The sequence below is a fragment of the Condylura cristata genome, unplaced genomic scaffold (assembly GCF_000260355.1).
Source record: "Condylura cristata isolate star-nosed mole 26May11 unplaced genomic scaffold, ConCri1.0 scaffold00006, whole genome shotgun sequence".
In the NCBI taxonomy this organism is placed as follows: domain Eukaryota; kingdom Metazoa; phylum Chordata; class Mammalia; order Eulipotyphla; family Talpidae; genus Condylura; species Condylura cristata.
In genome coordinates this window covers 13,028,678-13,050,204 of record NW_004567107.1, presented here as the reverse complement: position 1 = coordinate 13,050,204, position 21,527 = coordinate 13,028,678, and the positions used below count along the sequence as shown (strand labels likewise).

At 45.2% G+C, this 21,527-nt stretch overlaps 1 protein-coding gene across 2 annotated transcripts in view; it reads right to left on the bottom strand.

Annotated features, from left to right (window-relative positions):
- Positions 1 to 405: 405 nt before the first annotated feature.
- Positions 406 to 21,527, bottom strand: part of ASTN2 (astrotactin 2) — a 766,181-nt gene continuing 745,059 nt past the window's right edge. For both annotated transcript variants that reach the window (XM_004677396.2, XM_012721364.1), the window contains exons 21-23: positions 15,648 to 15,748; positions 13,878 to 14,061; positions 406 to 1,218 (exon numbers count right to left, since the gene is read on the bottom strand). In XM_004677396.2, the coding sequence (XP_004677453.2) occupies positions 981 to 1,218; positions 13,878 to 14,061; positions 15,648 to 15,748 (523 nt within the window). In that variant the 3' untranslated portion in view covers positions 406 to 980. The remainder of the gene's footprint in view (positions 1,219 to 13,877; positions 14,062 to 15,647; positions 15,749 to 21,527) is intronic.

Here is a 21,527-nt window from a genome sequence, read left to right as displayed (position 1 = left end):
TTTTCCTCTCTACTTTGGTCTCTATTCTCTATGAAAGTGTTTCAGCCCTTGGATGAATCATACTTTCTTTTACCTCTGGGCCTTTTGTTTCTCCTGTCCCATCTGCCTGGAGCAAACCCCACTCTCTCCCATCCTGTCTTCTGGGCATCATTCTTATCAAGAACGCATTTCAAGACCCCTCCAGTTGATCTCATGAACTGAAAGAACCTCTATTCTACTATCACAGCCTGAAACCACTGAATCACTGCCCTTTAATTACCACAGAACAGTCATGTTCCCTGAGACTAGGGAGCATCTCTGTCTTTACTTGTATGCCCCATGCTTGGCACAGAGGAGAGAATCAATAAAAACATTACTGAGTGGATAAACAGAGGTCCCTGTTGGTAAGAAACAGTACCCAAGCAGAAAGAGAGACAATAGGAATTTTTAATGCGTGGACATTCCTGGGGGGGCTGTGGGCACCCCCACAGGTGGCAGGAAGAGGTGAGGTCCTGCAAACTCAATGATGTCTGGGAAAAAAAGAAGTTCCAAAGACCCAGGCTTCCTCACTGCAGCATTCCTTGGGCCTCCTTCCAGATGCGGAAGAGGTCCAAATGTCTCTCCAAGGGCGCCATGGCAGGAAGGGAGGGAGTGTGGCAAGAGGAAGGGAGAACAGGAAAGGCCGCTTGGTCTCCATCTGAAAGCTCTTGCCTTGGGATTTACCACCATCCATAAGAAAAAACTTTAAAAAGGAGAGACTTTGATAGTCCAAATAATATCTTAGAAAAAATAAAAGATAGAGAAAAATGAACAATTCCAGTGGTTACAAAGTTCTCTGTCGGCTATCCACAAAAGAAAGAGTTTGCTTTGGCCTTGCTGGCAGGCCTCCTCTGCCAGGCCCCTCTGCAGCCGTCCCCCAGCCCACCCAGGCCCCAGAATCCGTGAGAGTACTGCTCCCCTCCCACGGAGAGTCTCTGTGCTCACGGAGGGCGGCACCCCCTTCACCGGCCCTTGGACTCCCCATACGTGTTTCGGGCCATGGACACCATCTTCTCCTCACATGTGATTTTGGTGTCCTTGAGGATGCTGTACCAGACCATACCCGCCGGCCGGACCTCCTCGCTGCGGCAGAAAAGGTAGGGCACGGTGTCCACGCGGCTCTGGATGTAGGCGCTCCGCAGGAGGCTGGAACAGTGGCTGCTCACTCTCTCCAGGCGCCGCAGGATCAGGTGGGCCTTCCTGAAAGGCAGGAGGAGACAGTGAGATGGGAGGAGCCCAGGGCGAGAGTGAGGCAGTGGAGGTGGTGAACGCAGGTCCTCAGGCAGACGAGGACATCTGTTCTAATGGTGTCCCATATGTCCGTGACAGGGGGTGGTGCTTCAAATACCTATGTCAAGGCTACTTTAAACCCTGTTCTCTTCAATTGTGTGATATCCAAAAAATGGCAGAGCTATAGTCTTGCATCTCCTCTTCCAAAATGGGAAAGTTGGAGGACACCAGTGTAACAAGATGGAATGACTTCGGATAATGTTTATGGTCAAAATTCAAATGTACTTGTACGCCATATGCTCAAGTTTTAATTTAATCGACACAGCAGAGATCTGTCTGTCTATCCATCCATCCATACATCCATTTATCTACCTATTATCTATCTATCTATCTATCTATCTATCTATCTACATTCACATTTAAAGAGTATGTGACCCAAGCCTTAGAGAAGTGACTTGACTTGATGAAGATCAAAGAGCAAGTTAATCACTTGAGCTGGACATTCAGACCCAGGTCTGAACACCCACAGACTTCACATTCATCGAAGCATTAATAGGTCCCCCAATCAGAATATGATTCATTTTTCTCATCTAAAATAGGGAGGTGGTCTTACCCTCAGGAGTTGGTTATGAGTTAACTATGGGAATAGTGCAAAGCTAAGGGCAGAACAGCTCCCGAGAAGGGATCCTCCCGTAATGTACTGATAAAGAATGGCTACTAACCAGGGCTCTGGATCTAGGTCACACCAGACACTTGTCTAATCAAGAGCCACTCTGTAGTGTGTCAGTCAACATGAGGAACATACCTCAGCCCTTGATCCAGCACCGGGGGCTCCTGAGATTGGCTGCACAGAGAATTAAAGCTAGCTAGGATCTCTGAGATCACCTAATTCTGGATTTCTCAACAGCGGGACTATTGACCTTTGAGCCAGATAATTCTTTGTTGTGAGGGTTGTCTTGTAAGAAGTTTAGCAGCATCCCCGGGCCTCTGCCTACCAGATGCCAATACACTCCCCGCCCCAATCATGACAATAAAATTAGTTCCAGACATTGCTAAATGTCCTCTGGAGAACAAAACCACCCCAGTGGAGAAGCACTGACCTAGTCTGACCTACTCTCATGAAAGATGTGGAAACTAAGGTCTAGAGAAGGAAAGAAGCACCCTCTCCCCAGAACACACAAGGTAGTTTCAATGTCAAGGTGTCCATCTCCACGTGGGACCCACTTTATGCTACATCCTGGTATCTTCAAATGCCCAGGACTCCTGAGAGCCTCTCCCTTTCTGTCCTCTCCATGGCCCTCTGAGACCCTGGCAGGGAGGGGGGTTTACAACAACAGACCCCACAAATGGGAGACTGTGTTAGGCACCTGCGTGGCGGCTGGAAAAGGGCCGGGCATATGTGTGTACATTTTGTGGGCATGATTTATGAGGCGCCTTTCAAAAAGTCTTCTTTGTATAGTTCACCACTTGGGTGGAATATTTCCTAAAGTGCCAAGAATTCATAGCTTCGTAATCACACTTGAGTCGCTGCTCGGCTCACAGTCTTCTCTCCACTCTGAATTTACTTCTCAGCCCTCCTCCTTGAGTTCCTGCTGCCCCTTAACACCTTGGTGTCCTTGGGAAATGCCCTCAACCTCTCTAAGCTCTTCCCCTCACTGGAGAAGTGGGGACCGCTGAGGAGTTACAGGAGATAAAGACATCAGTTGTCTACTTCTTGAGCATCTCTTGGCAGGCAGGGCTCCTGACTCGCCTGGAAAGACCGGCAGAAGGACAGTCAAGACACCAGGGTGATGGTGGTGTGAGAGCTGTGGGGAAGCAGAGGGCAGTGCTCAGGCAGGCCTGGGGATACCCAGGAAGGCTTCCTGGTAGAAGGGGAATTGTGGTAGAGCTTGTAAATGAGTAGAGGTTAGGTCTAATAGGCAGCACAGATCAAAGTATAGAGTGAGAGACTGCAGGGAAGTTCTGGGAATTCATACTCGAACTTAGTGTGTGAGGGGGCATGATGGGAACCTGGAGAAGTGAAGCTGCCAGGCCTTTGGAGTCAGGACCTGGGGCACTGGCCCACAGAGTAGTGGGGCACCCTCAGTGCTGGATGCTAGGGTTCACATCCCACCTCAGGCACACTCAACCTCTGTGATGCAACTAGTTAGGCCTCCACTTCCTTACCCATAAAAATGGGCATAATAACTATCTACCACAAAAAGTTGTTTTAAAAATCAAAAGAGCATAAAAAAAAATTAAAAAAGCACCAACGACTCTACAATATGCCCTCAATACTCATTTTCTCTGATTAGTGTTTTGGGACTAAGTGGGAGAAGTGTTGGAGGGCTTCAAGCCACAAAGCAATAGGTTTACAGCTGGATTGTTTAAAAATATCTCTGGCTACCCGGAGGAAACTTGAATTAGGGGGAGACAAGACTGGCATCACGAACTAGGCAGTGGGCTCATTCAGGTGTTAACTATTTTCCATTGCCATTACCAGGGCTGCTGGCTTGCTTTTTCTCAACGTGCTTTCAAAAAAAAAAAAAATCTTCTAACTTTGCTCCCTCATCTATAAAGAGGGAATATTTGCTGTCCCCTGGGATTATAGTGAGGCTAAAATATTACACCACCACCACAAATGACAACTTCCTTCTTCTCCCTTCTTCCTGTTCTTCACCACCTTCTCCTCTCCTTCCTGCTTCCTTGTTTATTCTATAGGTTTAAGCCACACAAGTCCCAGCAGATTTATATGACAAAAACAGTAACAGGGGTAGAGTGCTGGGGTGCAGAGCAGGAGATGCGGGTGCATAGAAAGTGATCACATACTCATTCGTTTTGGGGGCTCAGAGGAGTCATCCTAGAGAATGGAGGTCTGAGTGAGGGCTTCAATGCAAAAGCAAATTTTTCGGGCAGATGTGGAGGCCAAGGAAACAGCTCATCCAGTGTCTGACTGGAGAGCGCATAAACCACCCGTTGTTTGAAACAGTCAGTGCAGAGAATGGGTGAGAGCCCAGTTGGTTTGGCAGAGATTAGAATATCCAGACAGTTCTGAGCCTGGTGAAGTATTTTATTTTTGGGGCAATGGAGAATCATTGTCTGATCCAGACAGTCATAAAAATAAGCCACAAATACAAAATGAGAATGGAAAGGGCAATTCCTCCAACATGTTTAAATGCTTTGTCTTCAAAGGTACAGCTACATCCTCAGAGAGAATCTTGGAATGTAACTGGACCAAGCCTTCCTTTGTGTGAATGGGGAAACTGAGGTTTGGAGTGAGAATAGAAAACTGTCTCCAGGAACACTTTCAATTAGTTAAACAAAGGCCAGTTAGAGCTGGGATGCCTGGTCATAGAGAGCTCAGATGAACTGACCCTGGAGTTCCAAATTCAGATCCCAGTTCTACCTCTTAACAGCTATGTGGATCACGAGCATGTTCTTCAATGCCACCAGCTCAGGTACAGCATCAGTGAAATCTAGTAAGAGCAGAGACTTGGGGAGGATGTATTTTGGGAGAGTGATTTGCATAACTGTCAGTGCTAGCCAAGATTCAAAGTAGCATACCAGAGCAGAGCGGACATAGGCTTCAGAACTCATCAGGACAAGTCACGTCTCCTCTGTGCGTCCCAATTTCTCATTTAGAAATGGGAACAGAAATGCTTATTTTGCAGGGCTGCTGTCAGTCTGACATGAAAAGGCTGCCATGGGCATCCAGCACAGGAATTTCACATAATAGGTACTAAACTAATGTCAGTTTGGTCCAATATCCTGGCTCCTTCTGCACCATATGTGATCCCTCAGCACTTTGGTTTGCATCTAGACAGCAAAGACAGGAGAACTCAGAAAGTGAAGCCTGGAAGGGAAGGGCTGGAGGAGCTCAATGGCTAGGAAGAGGAGGGGGTGGAGAGAGCCCAAAGGCGAGAGTGCTGGGTAATAAATCGTAGGCAATGCAGATCCATAAATCAATGGCCAGGATATGCCGAGCTTTCCCTAGAGGGGAAATCATAGGTCAGGGTGACCACTTTTCTCAAATACTGGAAATGAAATCTTCCTCATTGGAGACAGGACCCAGCTCACTGGCTAGGAAGCAAGAGGTGGAGGAAGGCCACCACATACTCGTTTACTGCCCTATCAGCAGGCTACACTGGGCAGGGATGATTTGAGAAGGAGGCAGGGGCTGGGCTTTGATGCCACTTCTCCGGGAACTGTGGAACCTCTGACCCACCGCTCTATTCCTGGCACCATTACCCAACCAGCTGTTGACACAGTTATCGGACAGAGACCTAATTTTTGATGGGGCTGTGTAATGGAGACAAGGAAGAGAAACAGTGAGGAAATATTTCCCTCGGCCACTCTCCGCCTCCTTGACTCCTGGAGTTGAGCTTAAACGTCTCCATGTCAGATGACCTCAAGGTTAATGAGAGTCAAGGACAAGAGATGACTGCAAAAAACTGGAACAAAACCTCCAGAGAGAGCAGATTAAGGGAAGTCATGACTTCAATGATGGTGCCCTGGTCAGGCCACATCTGGAGAACCCCATCACTTCTGGTAAGAGGGATCTATGCAAATCGCAGCCACATCCTGATGCTGAAGGTTGTCTCAAGAATCTTTTGAGGAAGTGTTGAAAGCAGAAATGGAGTGTATCCACAGAAGGAGAGATTTAAGCAATTAGCTGTGTCATTCCCATAATTGAAGACAAATGATGAGGAGGGGTGGAGAGTCCAGGATGATAAAGATTGTAACTGACTGAGCACCTACTATGTGTCAGAAACCCATGGACATCATAGTTCTAGAGTTCAGAATTTAATGCAAGTCTTCACACAGGTGCTAAAAGTGAGGCTCAGACTGATACAATTTGACCAAGGTTAACAGAATGTAAGAATAGACCACTGCCACAGGGCACCCAAATGTTATTCATGAAGCCACTCAAATGAACAGAAGGCACATTTTGAGTCAATATAAACACAGAATTAGATCCCTTTAAATATAGAATGGGCCCTTCCACATCTCCAGGAGCCTCTCTCCCCACCACCGATGGCGATCAAATCAATAATGTCTCAGAAATGAATATGTTCAGGCTGCTGTAACAAAAATACTGCAGACTGGGTACTGTGTAAATACCAGGGCTTGCCATAGGTCTGGACACTGGGAAGTCGGGGATAGTGGCACTGACAGATCCCATGAGGTGGTTGGTGACTATGTGATCGAAGGGACAAATGATCACTCCGGAGACCCTTTCATCAGAGCACTAATTCCATTCATGAGGGCTTCAACTCCGAGCTGATTCACCTCCCAAATCCCTACCTTCTATTCCTATTACCTTACGCATTATCACATTGTCACATGACTTGCGGGGGACACAAATATCCATTCCACAGCAGAATCTGTTGGTAGTAGGAATTAGTGTAAATATTTGTTAGTATCACTTGTTTGTTTTTAAGGAAATGGGGGCTTGATTCATGGAGGAATACTATCTGGTGGGGACCTGGTGAGCAGTTCACAGTGGACCACCTGGTGACAAAGGGTTGCGGTCCTGAGCGGAGAGGACCACACCCATAAGTTCCATTCACACTTCAAAATCATGCTGCAAATCCACCTATGGGATGCCTTCAAGTCTTCCCCGCCACAGTAAGCCTTGTTTTCATCTTTGCTGCAGAAATGTTTTGCTTTTCTCCACTGAGATTTTCATTGCATTCTTCCTTAGTTGTGTGTGAATCTTGGGGTGCAATGTACTCTAATAGAAAAGCCAGGAGAAGACAATTTGCATTGGGTTCTGATACTTGTTAGCTGTGTGACCTTGAATGGTTTACTTAACTCCACCAATTCTCTGTTCCTTTATGTTCAAAAGCAATTGTTCAGGATACAAGATAAGATATGACTCAGATATGGCTGTGCCCTTAATAGGTGATCAACTAATATTCCCCATCTGCTTCTTGGCTGATATACAACTCTCCTGGTGTCTAACTCCTGATTGTGTAAGATGAAGGGATTAATGAGGCTAAGTTAACTCCAGTGGAGGAAATCCTCAGCCTTTAGCATTCAAATTACAGAATGCTCTTGCAAGATGGATAGAAAGAATGAAATCATACATCAGCATGATATGGACCTAAGGTAATAATCAGGCAAGCAGGCAGATTTGTTTATAAGTCTGCATAAACTACAAAGAAATTGAAAGAAATCTAGTTGGTCAATAATAGAGGACTAAATGATATGCATGATATATTCATATAACTGCCTGGCTAAAGCACCTTTAAAAAGATAATATATTTACAGATGCTTTCATGGGAAAAGACTTATTAAGTGCAAACAGGCGATGACAGAACATGGTATATGCATCTGTAAGATTCCAGAGTGGATAGAAAGAGCTGTGGTTGTAGGCGAAGACATATCCTTAAGCCTGTACTTATTTCTCTATTCAAAGGTGTATCTAGGTCATATCCATATTTGTATCTGCAAAGCTACGTGCACAGTAAATGGTTTTCTTCTAGGTTGGATTTAAGGGGTTCAGAGATACAAATTTTCACTTATTTTATATATATATAATATATATAAATTATTTATAATGTATATATAATTTATAAATTATAAAACATATACATAATTTAAATGCTTTATAACATATATATAATTATATAATATATATAATTTATATAAATATACTATATATATATATATAAAATTTGGGTGTTCTAGAATGGACAAGAAATACTTTTATAAAAAAATGTAATAAGAGGGCCCTCCCTGGTGGCGCAGCGGGTTAAAGCACTGAACTGAGAGACTAAAGCCACTTCCGCATGAGTTCGATCCCCGCTTGCCCCGGAGGTGACCACATGGCGTGGCAGACCTCTCCTGGCCCGCCCGCTGCTCCCCTCAGCAGTGTACTTCGTCGATCTGCCTGTTCTGCTCCCCACTCTGTCTCTGGTGAAGCCTCTCACCCTCCGCATCTCTGGCCTGTACCCCAGTTCTGTATGAATAAATAAATAAATCTTTAAAAAAAATGTAATAAGAATATTTCCAACCTTGAACACAGGCTTACATATGCAATGTATATTAAGGCTGATTTGGTACATTTCTGCAATGAAGCTATGCATGGCTTTGTTTTCCAGTTGTTCACCAGAGTTACTTTCAGAATAAATTTACATCAAATTTAGCCTCAAATAGCACCAAGTAGAAAGAAAGTCAGAAACTCTACTACTATCTGGATACATATTCCTCAACACCAAATATGATCTGTAAGATGACTAGTGAGGTTGTTTATATACTTTGTCCCTTCTCATCCTCTCTCAAGAAACCAGGAACCCAGTCCACAAGAATTCATTCCTGAGTTGATGGGAAGAATGATTGAGGGTCCCAACTAACCCCAAACTATTCCAGTTTGGAAGTACAGAGACATCAAGACAATAAGCAGCCTTGTTATACAATAAGTGGAAACTGGTCTATGGGATATAGTGAGCTTGTCTGCCTCTACCTATTCTCAGGTCTTTTCTGTGATAAGAGTTACGTCTGCTGCAACAGCAGGTTTTCAAAAAGAGAAGAGAAAATACAACATTCCCTGGGTAGTGTATCCACTGTACACAAGCTTGGATGTGTCAAAATTTGCAGAAAATAAAGTAAAAATGAGTCTGAGATTATAGAAATATGGTCTTACATTTGCCCTTATTTCCAGTGTCCTAGAAATTCAGAGGATTTATCCATGCTATTGAAGGATAAATATGAGCCTCGTCTGAAAAAATACACAGGCAACCATGCCTTGCTTGTTTTTACTAGTGACACAGAATGCACTGGTTCTTTTCAAATGGGAAAGGTTTCTTGTCTTGCTCTATTTAAAAAAGATCCTAATGCTAGACACTTGAGACTTGCATAATGTTATAAATCATTCTATAAAAATGTATGTAGATTTTCAAAAGAAAAGAAGGTATTTGTTTCTTCCAGTTTTCTAGTCAACATAAAGAAAGTGATTTATAACAAAGCCCATGAATAAAATATTTTCTAAGTGGGGAAAAAAAAAGGTTGCATGCTGAACCAAGTCTGTGATGGTTTCTGTGATCTACTAGCAATGTCTGCCATGGAAGCAAGGAGGGCTGACATCATAAAAAATACCTTTCCTCAGCTAAAGGAAATAAATCTCTTCCAGCCCATGTTCTCTTCTCTTGACCCTGTCATTTTGTCAAAAATAAGTGAGAGGTCTGAGAAGTCCAAGGATGGTCAAGGATGCTCTGACTGTAGCAGACCCTGGTTCCTGGCCACCTATGAGCTCAGTTTTGCAAGTGTCCTAATAGGAACCGTATGGCTGGGACAGCTGGGTGTCAGCAGGTCTTCTTCCGAGCAGCTGTTTGCAGTAACCTGCGGTTGCCATGGGAACCGGGCTCTGGAGGACATTGGCCTGATAGATTTATTAGGCAGAAGTAAGAGACACCCCTTTGTCACTAAATTTTATGGGGGGTATAGGGCTCCAGCGCTAGGGAGGGGTAGAAAACATTTTAGGGTTTGGTAACTATAGACCAAGAAAATCACAACAGAGTTGCTCCCATGATATCATCCTGTAGGTGTCCCAGGGGAAAGCCCGTATCACCCTAGTCACCCTAGGTCCCTGAGAAACAGGACGTGCTGGGCTGCAGGTGAGTGGACATTCACAGCGTGCTTGTTCTTGACCTTCAGGGCTGACTGGTTCCTTGGCTTCACAACTAAGGGAAAGGATTTTGGCTTCTAGCCCTTTCACGCTACGATAAGAGGTCCAGGGCAGGGGATAAAGCTTGTCTAAGGTCACACAGCAAGCCAGTGACAGCCAGGATGTGAACCCGTGGCTCCTGGCTCCAGGCAGTGTCTTGCTCTCTCCTTGACAATTTGACATTCTGCACGCTTGCTTCCCTGGAAAGGCAGACACACTGAGCCACACTGCGCTTCTGCATAAAGTCCTAGCAGGCTTTTGGAGAAAGCACCCCTCTGAGAAGGGTTCACAAGAGCCACCAAGACCGGCCTCTGCTGAGCTTGTGCTTTTCCTAAATTCTCTCACCTTGAGCTCTGCTCCAGAGGGATTTGTCTTTCGCAGTGAAGCATCTTCCTGCTTTCTCGCATCTGTATACTGTAGGTCTCTGTGATGAAAACCCTCCCTGTTCCACCTGGAGGACTTCAGTTTACTCTTGAGTCTAAGAATAATGTCCATTTTCTTCTCCAGAGGTTCTTTCCAACTTCCAGGTCTGGATTAACTGTGCCAGTCATCTGAGTCCAGAACCTTGTCACTCAAAGTGTGCTTTGGGGGCAAGTAACATTGGCATCCCCTAAGAGCGTGTCAGAAATGTAGACTTTCTCAGGCCCATCCTGGACTACTGAAGTCAGTGCAATTTTTTACAAGCCTCTCCCACCCCCAGTGATTCTCACACACACGAAGACTTGAAAATCACTGTCCTAAGACACACACAAGTATGCACATGACAGGCTATATTGTGCCTGCCTGCTGACCTGTCTCCTCATGAGATGCTGCTGCTAGTGAAGGCAGGATCTGTCTTCTTCACCTGTGTATTTTACGCCCATACCACAGCGCCTGGCACATAGTAAGCACACTCAAAGAATGAGGGAATTAATAAATGAATGAAATAAGGTCTCCTCACATCTTTTCATATTGCATGATACATTATTTAGAATGAAACTTTGAGCTGAAGAGACCTATGTGTTCATGGAATTCACCTGTTTCCAACTGTGACCTATAGATCCTTGTTATTTTTGAGAAAGCCTGGAATGGGGGGATACAGAAAAGGGTCCCAAAGATGGGGTCCAGGCTACCACTCTAGATTCTACCAGATAAACACTGTAATCACTAGTCTATAATACTATATATTCACTTACCACACTATCCAATAATTAATCATCACCTATGTTAGAATGATTAGGATGTACACGATTACTGGCTATATAAACTGACATTATAGTGGGAAAAGGTGGTAAGACATTCAGTAACCCATAAGCAGAACAAGACACTAAAATTAGGATTTTAAAACATGACAGTGTTTTACAGAATGAATGGGTGGAAATTTTAGTAGACTCTCTGAGAAGAGGGCATTCCAGCTAAGAACTGGGGTTCTATGTAAGATTTGTTTAGGGTGTGAAATACTAATTTTGGGACACAAAAGTCCAGTTCATCATGATCATTTTATAGATGAAGAGACCGAGGGCCAAAGAAGGCCAGCCCCAGGTTGAGAGAATTCATTAGCACTGCCAGGGTGGGTTAGGGAGTAGCTGCCTTGATTCCCACTGATACACCAGTACGGCTGTTGGGGGAATTTCAGATTTCCTTTTCCAGAGACTACAAAGTTGAAAGGAAAAGGATGCTGGGTGACAAGGGTGAGGGCTGGCAGATGGTGACTGACCAGAGGTTAGCAGGTTATCACTGTCCATTACTGAGTGGGCTCTCCTGCCTCTGTGGGTGGCAAGGCAGCCTTTCCACAAGATTTATGACCTGCGGGATCATAAAGGATCCCAGAAAGTTGTAAAGACAAAGTCAGGAGTGGGGCTCTGGCTTTGCTTCCACCCAAACCCCCTGAGCTCTGTGGGAAAGCCCAGTAAAGTGGAATGCCTTTCCCGTCCATGGCAAGATGGCGGTCAAGATGACTCACAGCAGCTTTCATCATGGGCCCTTTGCTTGTGCCTGCCTGCCTCCCTGCCTGTCCTCTTTCAGCTTTTATCTAAAGAAACCTTCCTTTCATGTGAAAGGGAGAAAGCTACAATCCAGGACCCAGAGCAGAGCAGATAAAGCCCAGCCCAGAGAGAGATACCTTTTATCCCTTGACCAAATTCTCTTCTCTTGAGCGCCTCAGATTCTTGGAGGGTTAATGTAAGAGTCGTTAAGGCTCACTGTGAGAGTTAGGGATCACATGCTACCACTCTGAGCAGCTCATTTAATCCCATCGGCCTCCAACCCCTTATCACATTGGGGGCTACGCTGCTTTGCCTTGCTTACAGGGTCTTATTGAAGTCTTTTAAAGTATGACGTGCTACCTACTAAGTATTTCAGGAAATCCCCAATGCCTCTGATAGGGCCCCAGCCCGGAATACCACACTATCTCCTGTAGATTATGAGCTTGACAGCCTGGTCTTGAACCCATTAGTTCAAGCTTACAACAGAGGAATCTTTCTCCCTTGAAAACATGACACAATCACCCTGTACCCCCATGAAAAACACTTTTAAAGTTTCCCGTTACTCTGAGTGGGTGGGTGGGGACCTGAACCAAATATTCTCTAACCCTACATATAGGGCTTCTAGGACCGGCCCCTGCTGAGCTCTTGCTGTCCCTGCTGTGAGACACACTGTCCCAACTACTGGAAATGCCTTCAGTTCCTCTGCACACAGTGTTCGCCACGGTGTAGAAGGCACTCCTGGGACTGGAGGAGGACTTCAGGTCGTTGTCAAGATGACCCAGCACTAGGCAATATACATTTGGAAAGCAGCTGGCATCCCTTGCTTGTGTTTGTCCCTCCTTCAGACCACTTTAAAAAAGGTGGGTTTGGGTTTCGGACTCTGTCATCCAGACTTACACTTGCTTCCCGGTCTTTGGAAGCGAACAAGACTGTTTGCTTGTTTCCATTGTATTAAGTGTTCAGGTTTAGTTTTCTATTAAAAGTAGGGAGTGCTCGTTCTTCCCTTGAAAAGATGGCCCTGCTTTCTTTTCAAACATATTTTCAACAAGATGAGAATCTCACCAAGAGATACCAAATAAACTAAGTGTAAGTGGCACAGCTCATAGAATAAAGGCGGGAGGTCAACACGTGAGAGGAAAGCCTGCTCTCAGAGAACATTGTCTACTCTGGGCCTCTCCCAGGCTAGTCCTTCTTCCCCCACACCCCAGTCCTCCTCTCACTAGATCTTCTGTCCCCTAGTTAGCATTTAGGTGTCAGAGGCTGTGCCCTTAGGTGTAGCCCAAATGGCCCTCTTCTTATGCTATCATGACACTTAAAACTCATTCTTTGCAGTCCTAGTTTTATTACCTGCTGTAGTATCCTAAATGGGGGTAGGGATGGCTCATCTAGCTTTTGTCCATTGCAGGTAAGCAACCAACCGATAGGAAGCACTGCTCAGGATGTGCTGAATGAATGAACAATGTTACTGTTCAGTGTAAGGCGTGAAAGGCAGCCCGGACTTCCTGTGCTGCTGTATGAAACTTCAGAAGACGACGACTGTGTCTTCGATCTGCTTAAACTGGATGGCACCTAGCCCAGTGGTTGGCACCATCACTGCTGGTGACAAGAACCAGGTCTTTATACATGCTTTATTTATGAATGTATCTAGTCGTGGCCACCAATGGACTTCACTGCCGAAAATCTCCAATTTGTTATGGACTGAGTTTAGGGGCACCGACCCAACCACCAGGTGAGGCTGGTCAGGACACATCCCTTCATGAAACTTAAATTTCTCATCTCTAAAATGGAAGGCGGAAGGTCGGCAGTGACAGCAACTGTTCAAAAAGCACCTGTCTCTCACTTACCTGACATTCCAGGATGTCAAGAATTTGAATCTTGCATTCTCTCTGCCCATTTCCCATCTCGAGCCCTGACACTGGTGTGCACCACCCCTAGTTATTGATCAAAGGTTTTGGGGACAGGGCTGAGTCCGTCAGATGAAGCCAAAAGCATTCACCTGTGCACTAACACACCCCTACCTGGGCCCCAGCTCATCTTCGGTCCTCCAGACAAAATCACCAAACTTCTCGTAGTGCGAGTTGTAGTGGTGCTGGACTCGGAAGAGCATGGAGGCTGAGACCTCCATCAGCGTGTTGTAGGCCGTCTGCTGCTCTTTCCCACTCGTGTACCCATTGTACAGATTGTAGATCTTGTCAGCTATCTCTGAGGAGGGAGAGTGGTGACATGGGTCAGGGAGTGGTAGGAAAATGAAAGGAAATATGTCTTGTCATAAGAAGGCATATTCATAAAAGAGTTCACATATTTGGTTTTTGGAACTAGACCAAATTGAATTCTGTCCTAAATATGATGCTACTTAGTTGTGTTAGGTTTTCCTATTTACCAATCAAAGAGAACAGTGTCTACTCTGAAGTTGCACTGGGGGGACTACATTAAAAGGTGAACATAAAGCATTCAACACTGGGCCTTGTCATTGCATCTTAATCGTTAACCTGATTGTGTCCACACTTACCAGAAAATTCCAAACAAGTGCGGAGGATTAAGTAAATTCTTAGGCTCATCTCAATGGTCACCTTCCATTTCCTCTTTATGATATTTCCAACATATTTGTGCAGTCAGCTCTGCTAGGTCTCCATTCACAATGTTTGCAAAGGAAGCTTACTTTTCTGCTTGCCATTCTCATTCCTTTGGCCATTCCTACTAACTGATGTGACTGAAATTTCTCAGAGTCTGCTCTCCTGAGTATAAGACACATTCGTTCATTTTGAAGCCTGATCTAAATCTATATGTTCCCAACATTGCTAAAAATGGTGCCTCTAGGAGAATCTGGGGGACCTGAGGGAAACAGAGGACGACCATTGCCTTTGCACTATTTTCTACTCTGATTTTTTTAAAACCATGTACATGTGTTATTTTAAAATAATCAAGGGAATCTTTATCAGAGGATATCTGAAATCCCCTCACTTTTGAGTCTCAGTAGTTCACCATCATCTCTCACCTGTTAGCATGCCAAACATGGACCAGCAAGCCTCTTGTTGGACCATTTATAGTGAAGCTTTCCTCCTTCCCTGGAATGTGAGCTCCCCAAAGATGAAGACCATCTCTTTCATGTTGCTTGTACCAAAAATGTTAGTCTATGTTTATTCAACTTGAAGGGACCCACGAGGACTCATGAGCTACCACCCCATTTTCACCAGAAATTGGGTCTTCACTTTGCTCAAGAATTAAGTTGATGGTGGCTCTTGTGGATTGGTCTTTTTTCCCCAAGTGTTTAGCCTGATGGTTATAGTTCATGGAAAGGAGTGACAAAGCTTTACTCTCACACGCTAACTCTGACTGTAGTTCTCTCAATAGGATTCCGAAGTCGCCCCCGAGCTAGAGGGAGTGTGCAGTGATCAGCTAATGATATCTGCCATGGGCACAGCAAGGTGCAGTGATTTTCTAAGGTCGCCAATCTGCCAACTCCAGGACAGATGCAGAGGGTGAGAATGGTCTCCAAGAAGCTTGGGCAAAGGCGCAGCAGTGATGAGTCTTGGGCTTATCCCCTCCACTATTTCATGCTCTGGGTCAGAACCTACACAAACTAGACAAGGTATTGCTGAGTCATCTCAGTTTTTTTCAAGGCTTTCATGAATTTAGGCCATGTACCTCCTGCTTCCTTAATTCCCTCACTTACTTCTGTGTTAATATGTCTGAGGGGCTTGGAGGGGGTGGTGTTTACTGACTCTTGGGTGCAGAATTTAGGGAGAGATACAAGCATTACCTGGGAAAAGAAGAAATAAGTTACCTACCTTCTGCCTTGTTGTCATCGACCAGTGGACAGGCTGTCCTCAGGGTCACCGTGCTGAGCTCTGAGTGCCTCCCCCGTGTATCCACGGCATACAGAGTGAACCTGGAGCACAGCAAGAAAACAGAGTGCCTGCCTGTGACTTCCAGAAGGCCCAGCACTGCAAGGAGGAACAGAAAATCATAGCACAGGAGTAGTGGTCAAAAAATTCTAAGATGCTTTAGGCTGTAGAAGTGACTTGGGAAAAAAAAAAAGAACAGGACTCACAAAGCATTTATTGAGCATCAACTCTGTGCTGAACACCTTGCACTTAATTGCTTCACTTACAAGTTAGCAAGTCTAGAAGGCAGGGAGTTCTAGTACCTGCATTTCACCCGCAAGGAGTCTGACACTTTGATTGTGGCTTCACAGTCACTATGAAACAGTCATCTGAGTCCACTGCTTGATAAGTGAATCCTAATGATTTCTATATGACTGCATGCATTCAGTTACATGTTACTGCCTTCATTCACTTCATACAGACCAATTCAGCATTAGCTATAGGCCAGACATGATGTTAGTTGCTAAGTAATAAACAGGACCAAGAGAATCAAGGTCCCTGCTTACATAAAACTAGCCAAAAAGTGAATAGATAATTCGACAGTGATAAATGTGAAGAAAAGTATAACCAGGTATTATGAAAATGATTAACATGAGAAGAGTTGTGGGTGTGTTAGAAAGGTTTGTCCAGAATTTCTTCCAATGGAGAGGCTTGAGCTGAGACCTAAACAATGAGAAGAACCAGAGTATGAGTGTAGACCTAGTACCAAACCTTCCAGGTGGGGAGGCTTGTACGTGCAAAGGCCCTGGGGAGAGAAGGATCCTAGACTGTTGTTGGTGTGGCTGTAGTCATGTGAGAAGAGGTGAAAGGTCAGTGGGGCCATCACTGGGCCATGACAGGAAGAGGCCTGGAAGTTTATTCTAAGGATTAAGCAGAGCTCTACCTCTCTGTGATGTCACCTGAAGCTCCAGGCTGTGCTGGGGTAGATGGGAAGCAGAAAGCAGAGAGGCATCAGAAAAGGAGAACTAGTAAACCGCAGACCAGTCAGACTCAGGTCCAGTGCAGGGCACATGGTTCTTACTAGAGCAGCTCTGTGATCTGGCTGACCTTCAGGACAGTCACTGACTCTTGAAGTCTCCATATCTCCAAGTTCTGTGGTTTGCTGAAAGTGTACGGAATGAGCAGACTCTCAAGAGGAGGTGAGCCTTGGAGGCCAGGAATGGTCTGAATAGATGGGTTGAACATTTGAATTCTTGTCTGTCATACCATACCTCAAGGGTGGAGGCAATAGCCTGGTGTGGGGAGAGGGTGCTCTGTGTCAAGAAGAGTCATGGCTCAGTGTTTCCATTTCCTTTCCTTCTTCCCTACATCTTAACGGACCTCCGTTACATAATAGGCAGGACACTACTACCAAGGGGCAGAATAGTGAGCACTGCCGAACTACACATACCTGCCACTTGATAATTCGGTTGTACAAGTTAGTAAATATATGCTAAAGCTCCAACAAGTGTCAAGCACTTGAGTTAGTATCTACTAACTCCTCCAAAAAATCCTAGAAGACAGACACTAGTACTCTTTATTTTACACATGAGGCTCAGAGAAGGGAAGTTGCTTGTCCGGAATCATACAGCAGTTGTTGGGTGTGCCAATGTAAATCTAGGTTTACTGGAATCCAAAGTGCATGGTCTCAGTCACTGTCAGCTACTGTCTTCTGGTGGAAGGCCTGTGGACATCAACTCTGCACAAACAAACCCTAGTAGCTACTTGTCTGACTCCATGTTGAGAGAGCACTGGTACATGTGCTCCTAGTCTTATGAAAACCTGCTACAATCCTCTCCCAATCCCTCCATCTTTCAGAAGAGGAACAAATTAGGTAATTTGTTCAGAGTCACAATTAGAAAATAAAAGAGCCGAGGCATGTGCCACAGTCCCTCTGATGCTCCTGTTCTTTGCTCAGATGTTGTGTTGCTGCTCTGGCTTTCACCACTCACTAGATTCAAGCGTCTGAACTCAGTAATCCCTACATGTGCACTCCCAGCTTTATAACTCATGACCCAGTGCCTAAAAGGTTGTTTTCACAATGAGTTCCATAAATCAGAACTTCTTGGTAGAAGGTCACAGTAATCAGAAGCCAGTAACTTTCTGGAGAAAAGACCATCTGTGTCTCCATGTGTGAAAATCGCCTTAAAATAACACACTTTCTCTTTGCAGATAGGGGAAAACTACTCACACCATGCTACTATGCTTCCAGCTCATCCTGAGTAGTGATTCCAAGTTCCACTGTAGCTAAGGCAGCACATCACCACCACCCTGCCTTTCCTTCCCCAGTCAAAATGGCAAGAAGTCGGTAGTTGGTATTCTTGCAGCATGAAAGAATTCACCAGTAGATCATGCCAGGTCTCTCTTTTTCATGTGATAGGCCAGGCTGGCATCAAACCCTATGAGTCTATATACTCCATCTTCTTTGCTGTCCTAGCAACCATGGCAGAGCAGGGGACACTTCCTTTCACTGTGGGAATGTCAGCACTGAATTTTCTCACTAGCTTGGGGGTTTTAGTGAGGGGTCAAGCAGGGATCAGGTCACTTAGAGCCCCAAGGGTATCATAAGGGAAGGAAGAAAGACCCTTGTCTAAAGGCTATCATTCAAATTTTGGCACTGCTGCTCATAGGTTCTGAGACCTTGGGCTAGAACATTATTCTCTCCAATCCTCAGTCTCCCATATATGAAAGGGGAAAACAAGACTCCCCTTGTAGAATTGTCAGTTCCAGTGTATGGTCCCCATGCACCACCTGGGAGTAACAACGGGTATAGCCACCATCCAATGTGTTCACATGTGTTGGGCCCTGTTTATGAGTTATTCCAAGTAATCCTAACACCACATGAATTGGATACCACAGTTGCGCCTGTTTTATCATTAAGTACATTAGTTCCAAAGGGGTGAAGCAGCTGAGCAATAAGTACAAGTTAAATAAGGAGTAGGAGGGACAAGAATTTAAGTCTGCCTGAATCCCAATATTATGTTCTTAACCACACACTATACAACACTGTCAAATCTAATCCCAACTTTACTGTTTTGCTCACTAGCTTGCAGTGATGGGAAGTATATGGAAATGTATAGCTAACATGTGTTAGAAAAGGCCAAATGTGGGGTTCTTTGGTGCCTTGTCTAGACAGAAACAACCAACTCATCTGCTTGCTGAGACTTTTTGCTTCTTCCTGTGATGTAAGAACAGGAGCTCTGCGATGGAGGCATCATTCCTCTCCTGACCAATCTCAGTGCTGGGAGTGGAGCATAGGGCTAGAGCTTCCTATGTCCTGGCCAAGGGAAAGTACAGGTGATGGGTTGAGGGGGCTTGGCCTTGGAAATGGTCAGGGCTGGGTCCACATTATAGTTCTCCTTTTCTCTCTGTCCTTGTTCAAGTCACACCCCCTGTGTATCTGTGAGAAGCTGCTGTTTGCATCACAGGTGAGTGTGGAATATCAGTACTGTGCATTGTGGAATAGCAGTACTGTGCAGGAATACCAGTGCCGTGACTGGGAAGTCATGCAGCAGAATCGGAAGCCACAAGAAAATCCAGGAAGTGAGAATAAGCAGGCAGCTAGGTGGGGAAGTCAGGACAGTATTGCGGACTGCTGAGTATGCACACACTGCCCACACAGCAGCAGTAGATCCAGACCCCAACCTGTGGCTCCCAGGAAGTGTACACTCCAGCTGCAGTACACTTATATGCCTGGTATTTAACACAGAATTAGGCATATGGTAGGTGCACTGCTTTCTCATTCTGTTTCCATGGTGCTCAGTGATACATTTCTTCCACCAGCCAAGTACAGAGACACCTCTCTGCTTAGCCAAACAACATGAGTAACAGCTTCCTGAGGAAGAAACCTACATCAAAAAGACCAGAAATAACAAGTGTTGGTGAAGATGTAAAGAAAAAGCAGCTCTTATATGTTAGTGGTAAGAACACTGTTCCAGCCCCAGTTATCTCAAAACTTTAAAAATGGACCTACCATATGGCCCAGCAATTCCACTCCTAAGTACCCAACTGAAAAATACAAAAGCATTCATTCAGGTGGATATATGCACTCCCATATTCATCGCAGCCCTATTTATAACAGCTAAGATCTAGAAACAGCCTAAGTGCCTTAGAACAGAGGAGTAGATCAGTAAAGTGTGCTATTTGTGCACATACTAACACACACAATGGAGTACTACTCAGCTATAAAAAATGATGAATGCCGGTCATTTGCAGCAACATGGGTGGAACTGAAAGGACAATGCTAAGTGAAGTCCGTCAGAAGGAAAAAGGCAAACACAGGACAGTCTTAACTGTATGGGGAACATAGAGAACATGGCAAAGTGTGAGTCAAAAGCAAATCAATAATAAATCCTTGACATGTGACTGCAAGACTTAGGAAACTAGAGTAGGAGTAGGGTAGGATTGGGGGAGCGAAGGAGCACAGAGGAAGATGGTAGAGAAATGTGGGGTCACTGGCGGTGGGCAGGGTGTGAAGGTCTCCATTTGTAGAGGTTTAAATGTGCAAGCCCCTAAGCAGATATAAAGATGCAAATGTGCTGGACCTCAATAAACATAATTTGGGAAAAAAACAAACAATGAGATTGGTATTGCATTACAACCAACATATGGGGGTGGGGTAAGAATAAAAATCTAAAGTTAAAAAAAAAAAAGAGAGCGAGATCTTAGGTTTACAAGTTATAAAATGTGGTTAGAATCCTTGATTTCCCCAATTGCTGATAGACTATTAAGTCATTTACCTTTTCTGTAATTTAGTCTCCATACCAGTAAAGCAGGGTAAAATGATTCCTATCCACAATCACTCACAATTTGGGGGATCAAGACTCAATGCCATGAGACCTCATTCAGTCTTCAGTCCCTAAAGGTAGCTTCGATTTGTGACACTGGTGTAACCCAGTGTGTCAGTGCAGACCTTGGGACGGAGGAGGCTTCAGGCCACCCTGCTGGTGGGGGCAGAGGGTTGGAGAAAAGGAAGATGTCACCCTCACAGGCCTGGGTCAAAAGTCACAAGGCCATGCGCTTTCTGCCTGTCTCAGCTGTAATTGTAGAACTGTTCCAGAGACACATCTGAAAGCTGTTAAGGGGACCAGGAGGGACCTGGAGGGGTGCTTTGTAAAGGGAAGAAAATGGAGGCCCCTAATACAGAGAAAGGAGGGTGGGCGGTAGAGAGTGAGACACACATGAACAGCCACAGGGCAGAGTGAAAATGCGGGAGACAGAGGGGTTGAGAGCAGGCTGTCAGAACGCTGCCGAGATTCTTGAGGAGTCACCAAGGCTCTTCCATCTCTTTGCCTGCTGAGGCAGACTGAGGTTCATTGATAATCGGATCCATTACCAAATGCCACATCCTCATTTTACAGTTGGGGAACTGAGGTCCAGAGGAGGAAGAGACTTGCACAAGGACCGACAGCCCAGAGTAAAGACACTGTTTTTTCTGGCCCCTCCTGCAGTGCTCCTGTGTACACTGTCCTACTTCTTGTACAATAAGCTGACATCAGTTCAACTGTACCCAGGGGGCACTTTCTTTATAAAAGAATGAAGTGGGCTGTTTAGGAACCAAACGATCCAGGCTCAAACCCTTGACCCAATCTTGGCTGTGAAGGAAATAAGATGGCCCTGGTTGGCCAAGGACCTGAGTTGCCAAGACTGTGGGCTAAGAACTCTTGCAGGCACACAGATGCCTGGCCTAGGGGCCACAGTGAGCCTCCTTCTGAAATCCTCCAGGCTTTTGAGGCGTGAGAAGCTGCCTTGGGAGTGACTACTCAAATGCAAAGTGATTTTCAATGTCTCAATGTCTCTTTGTCA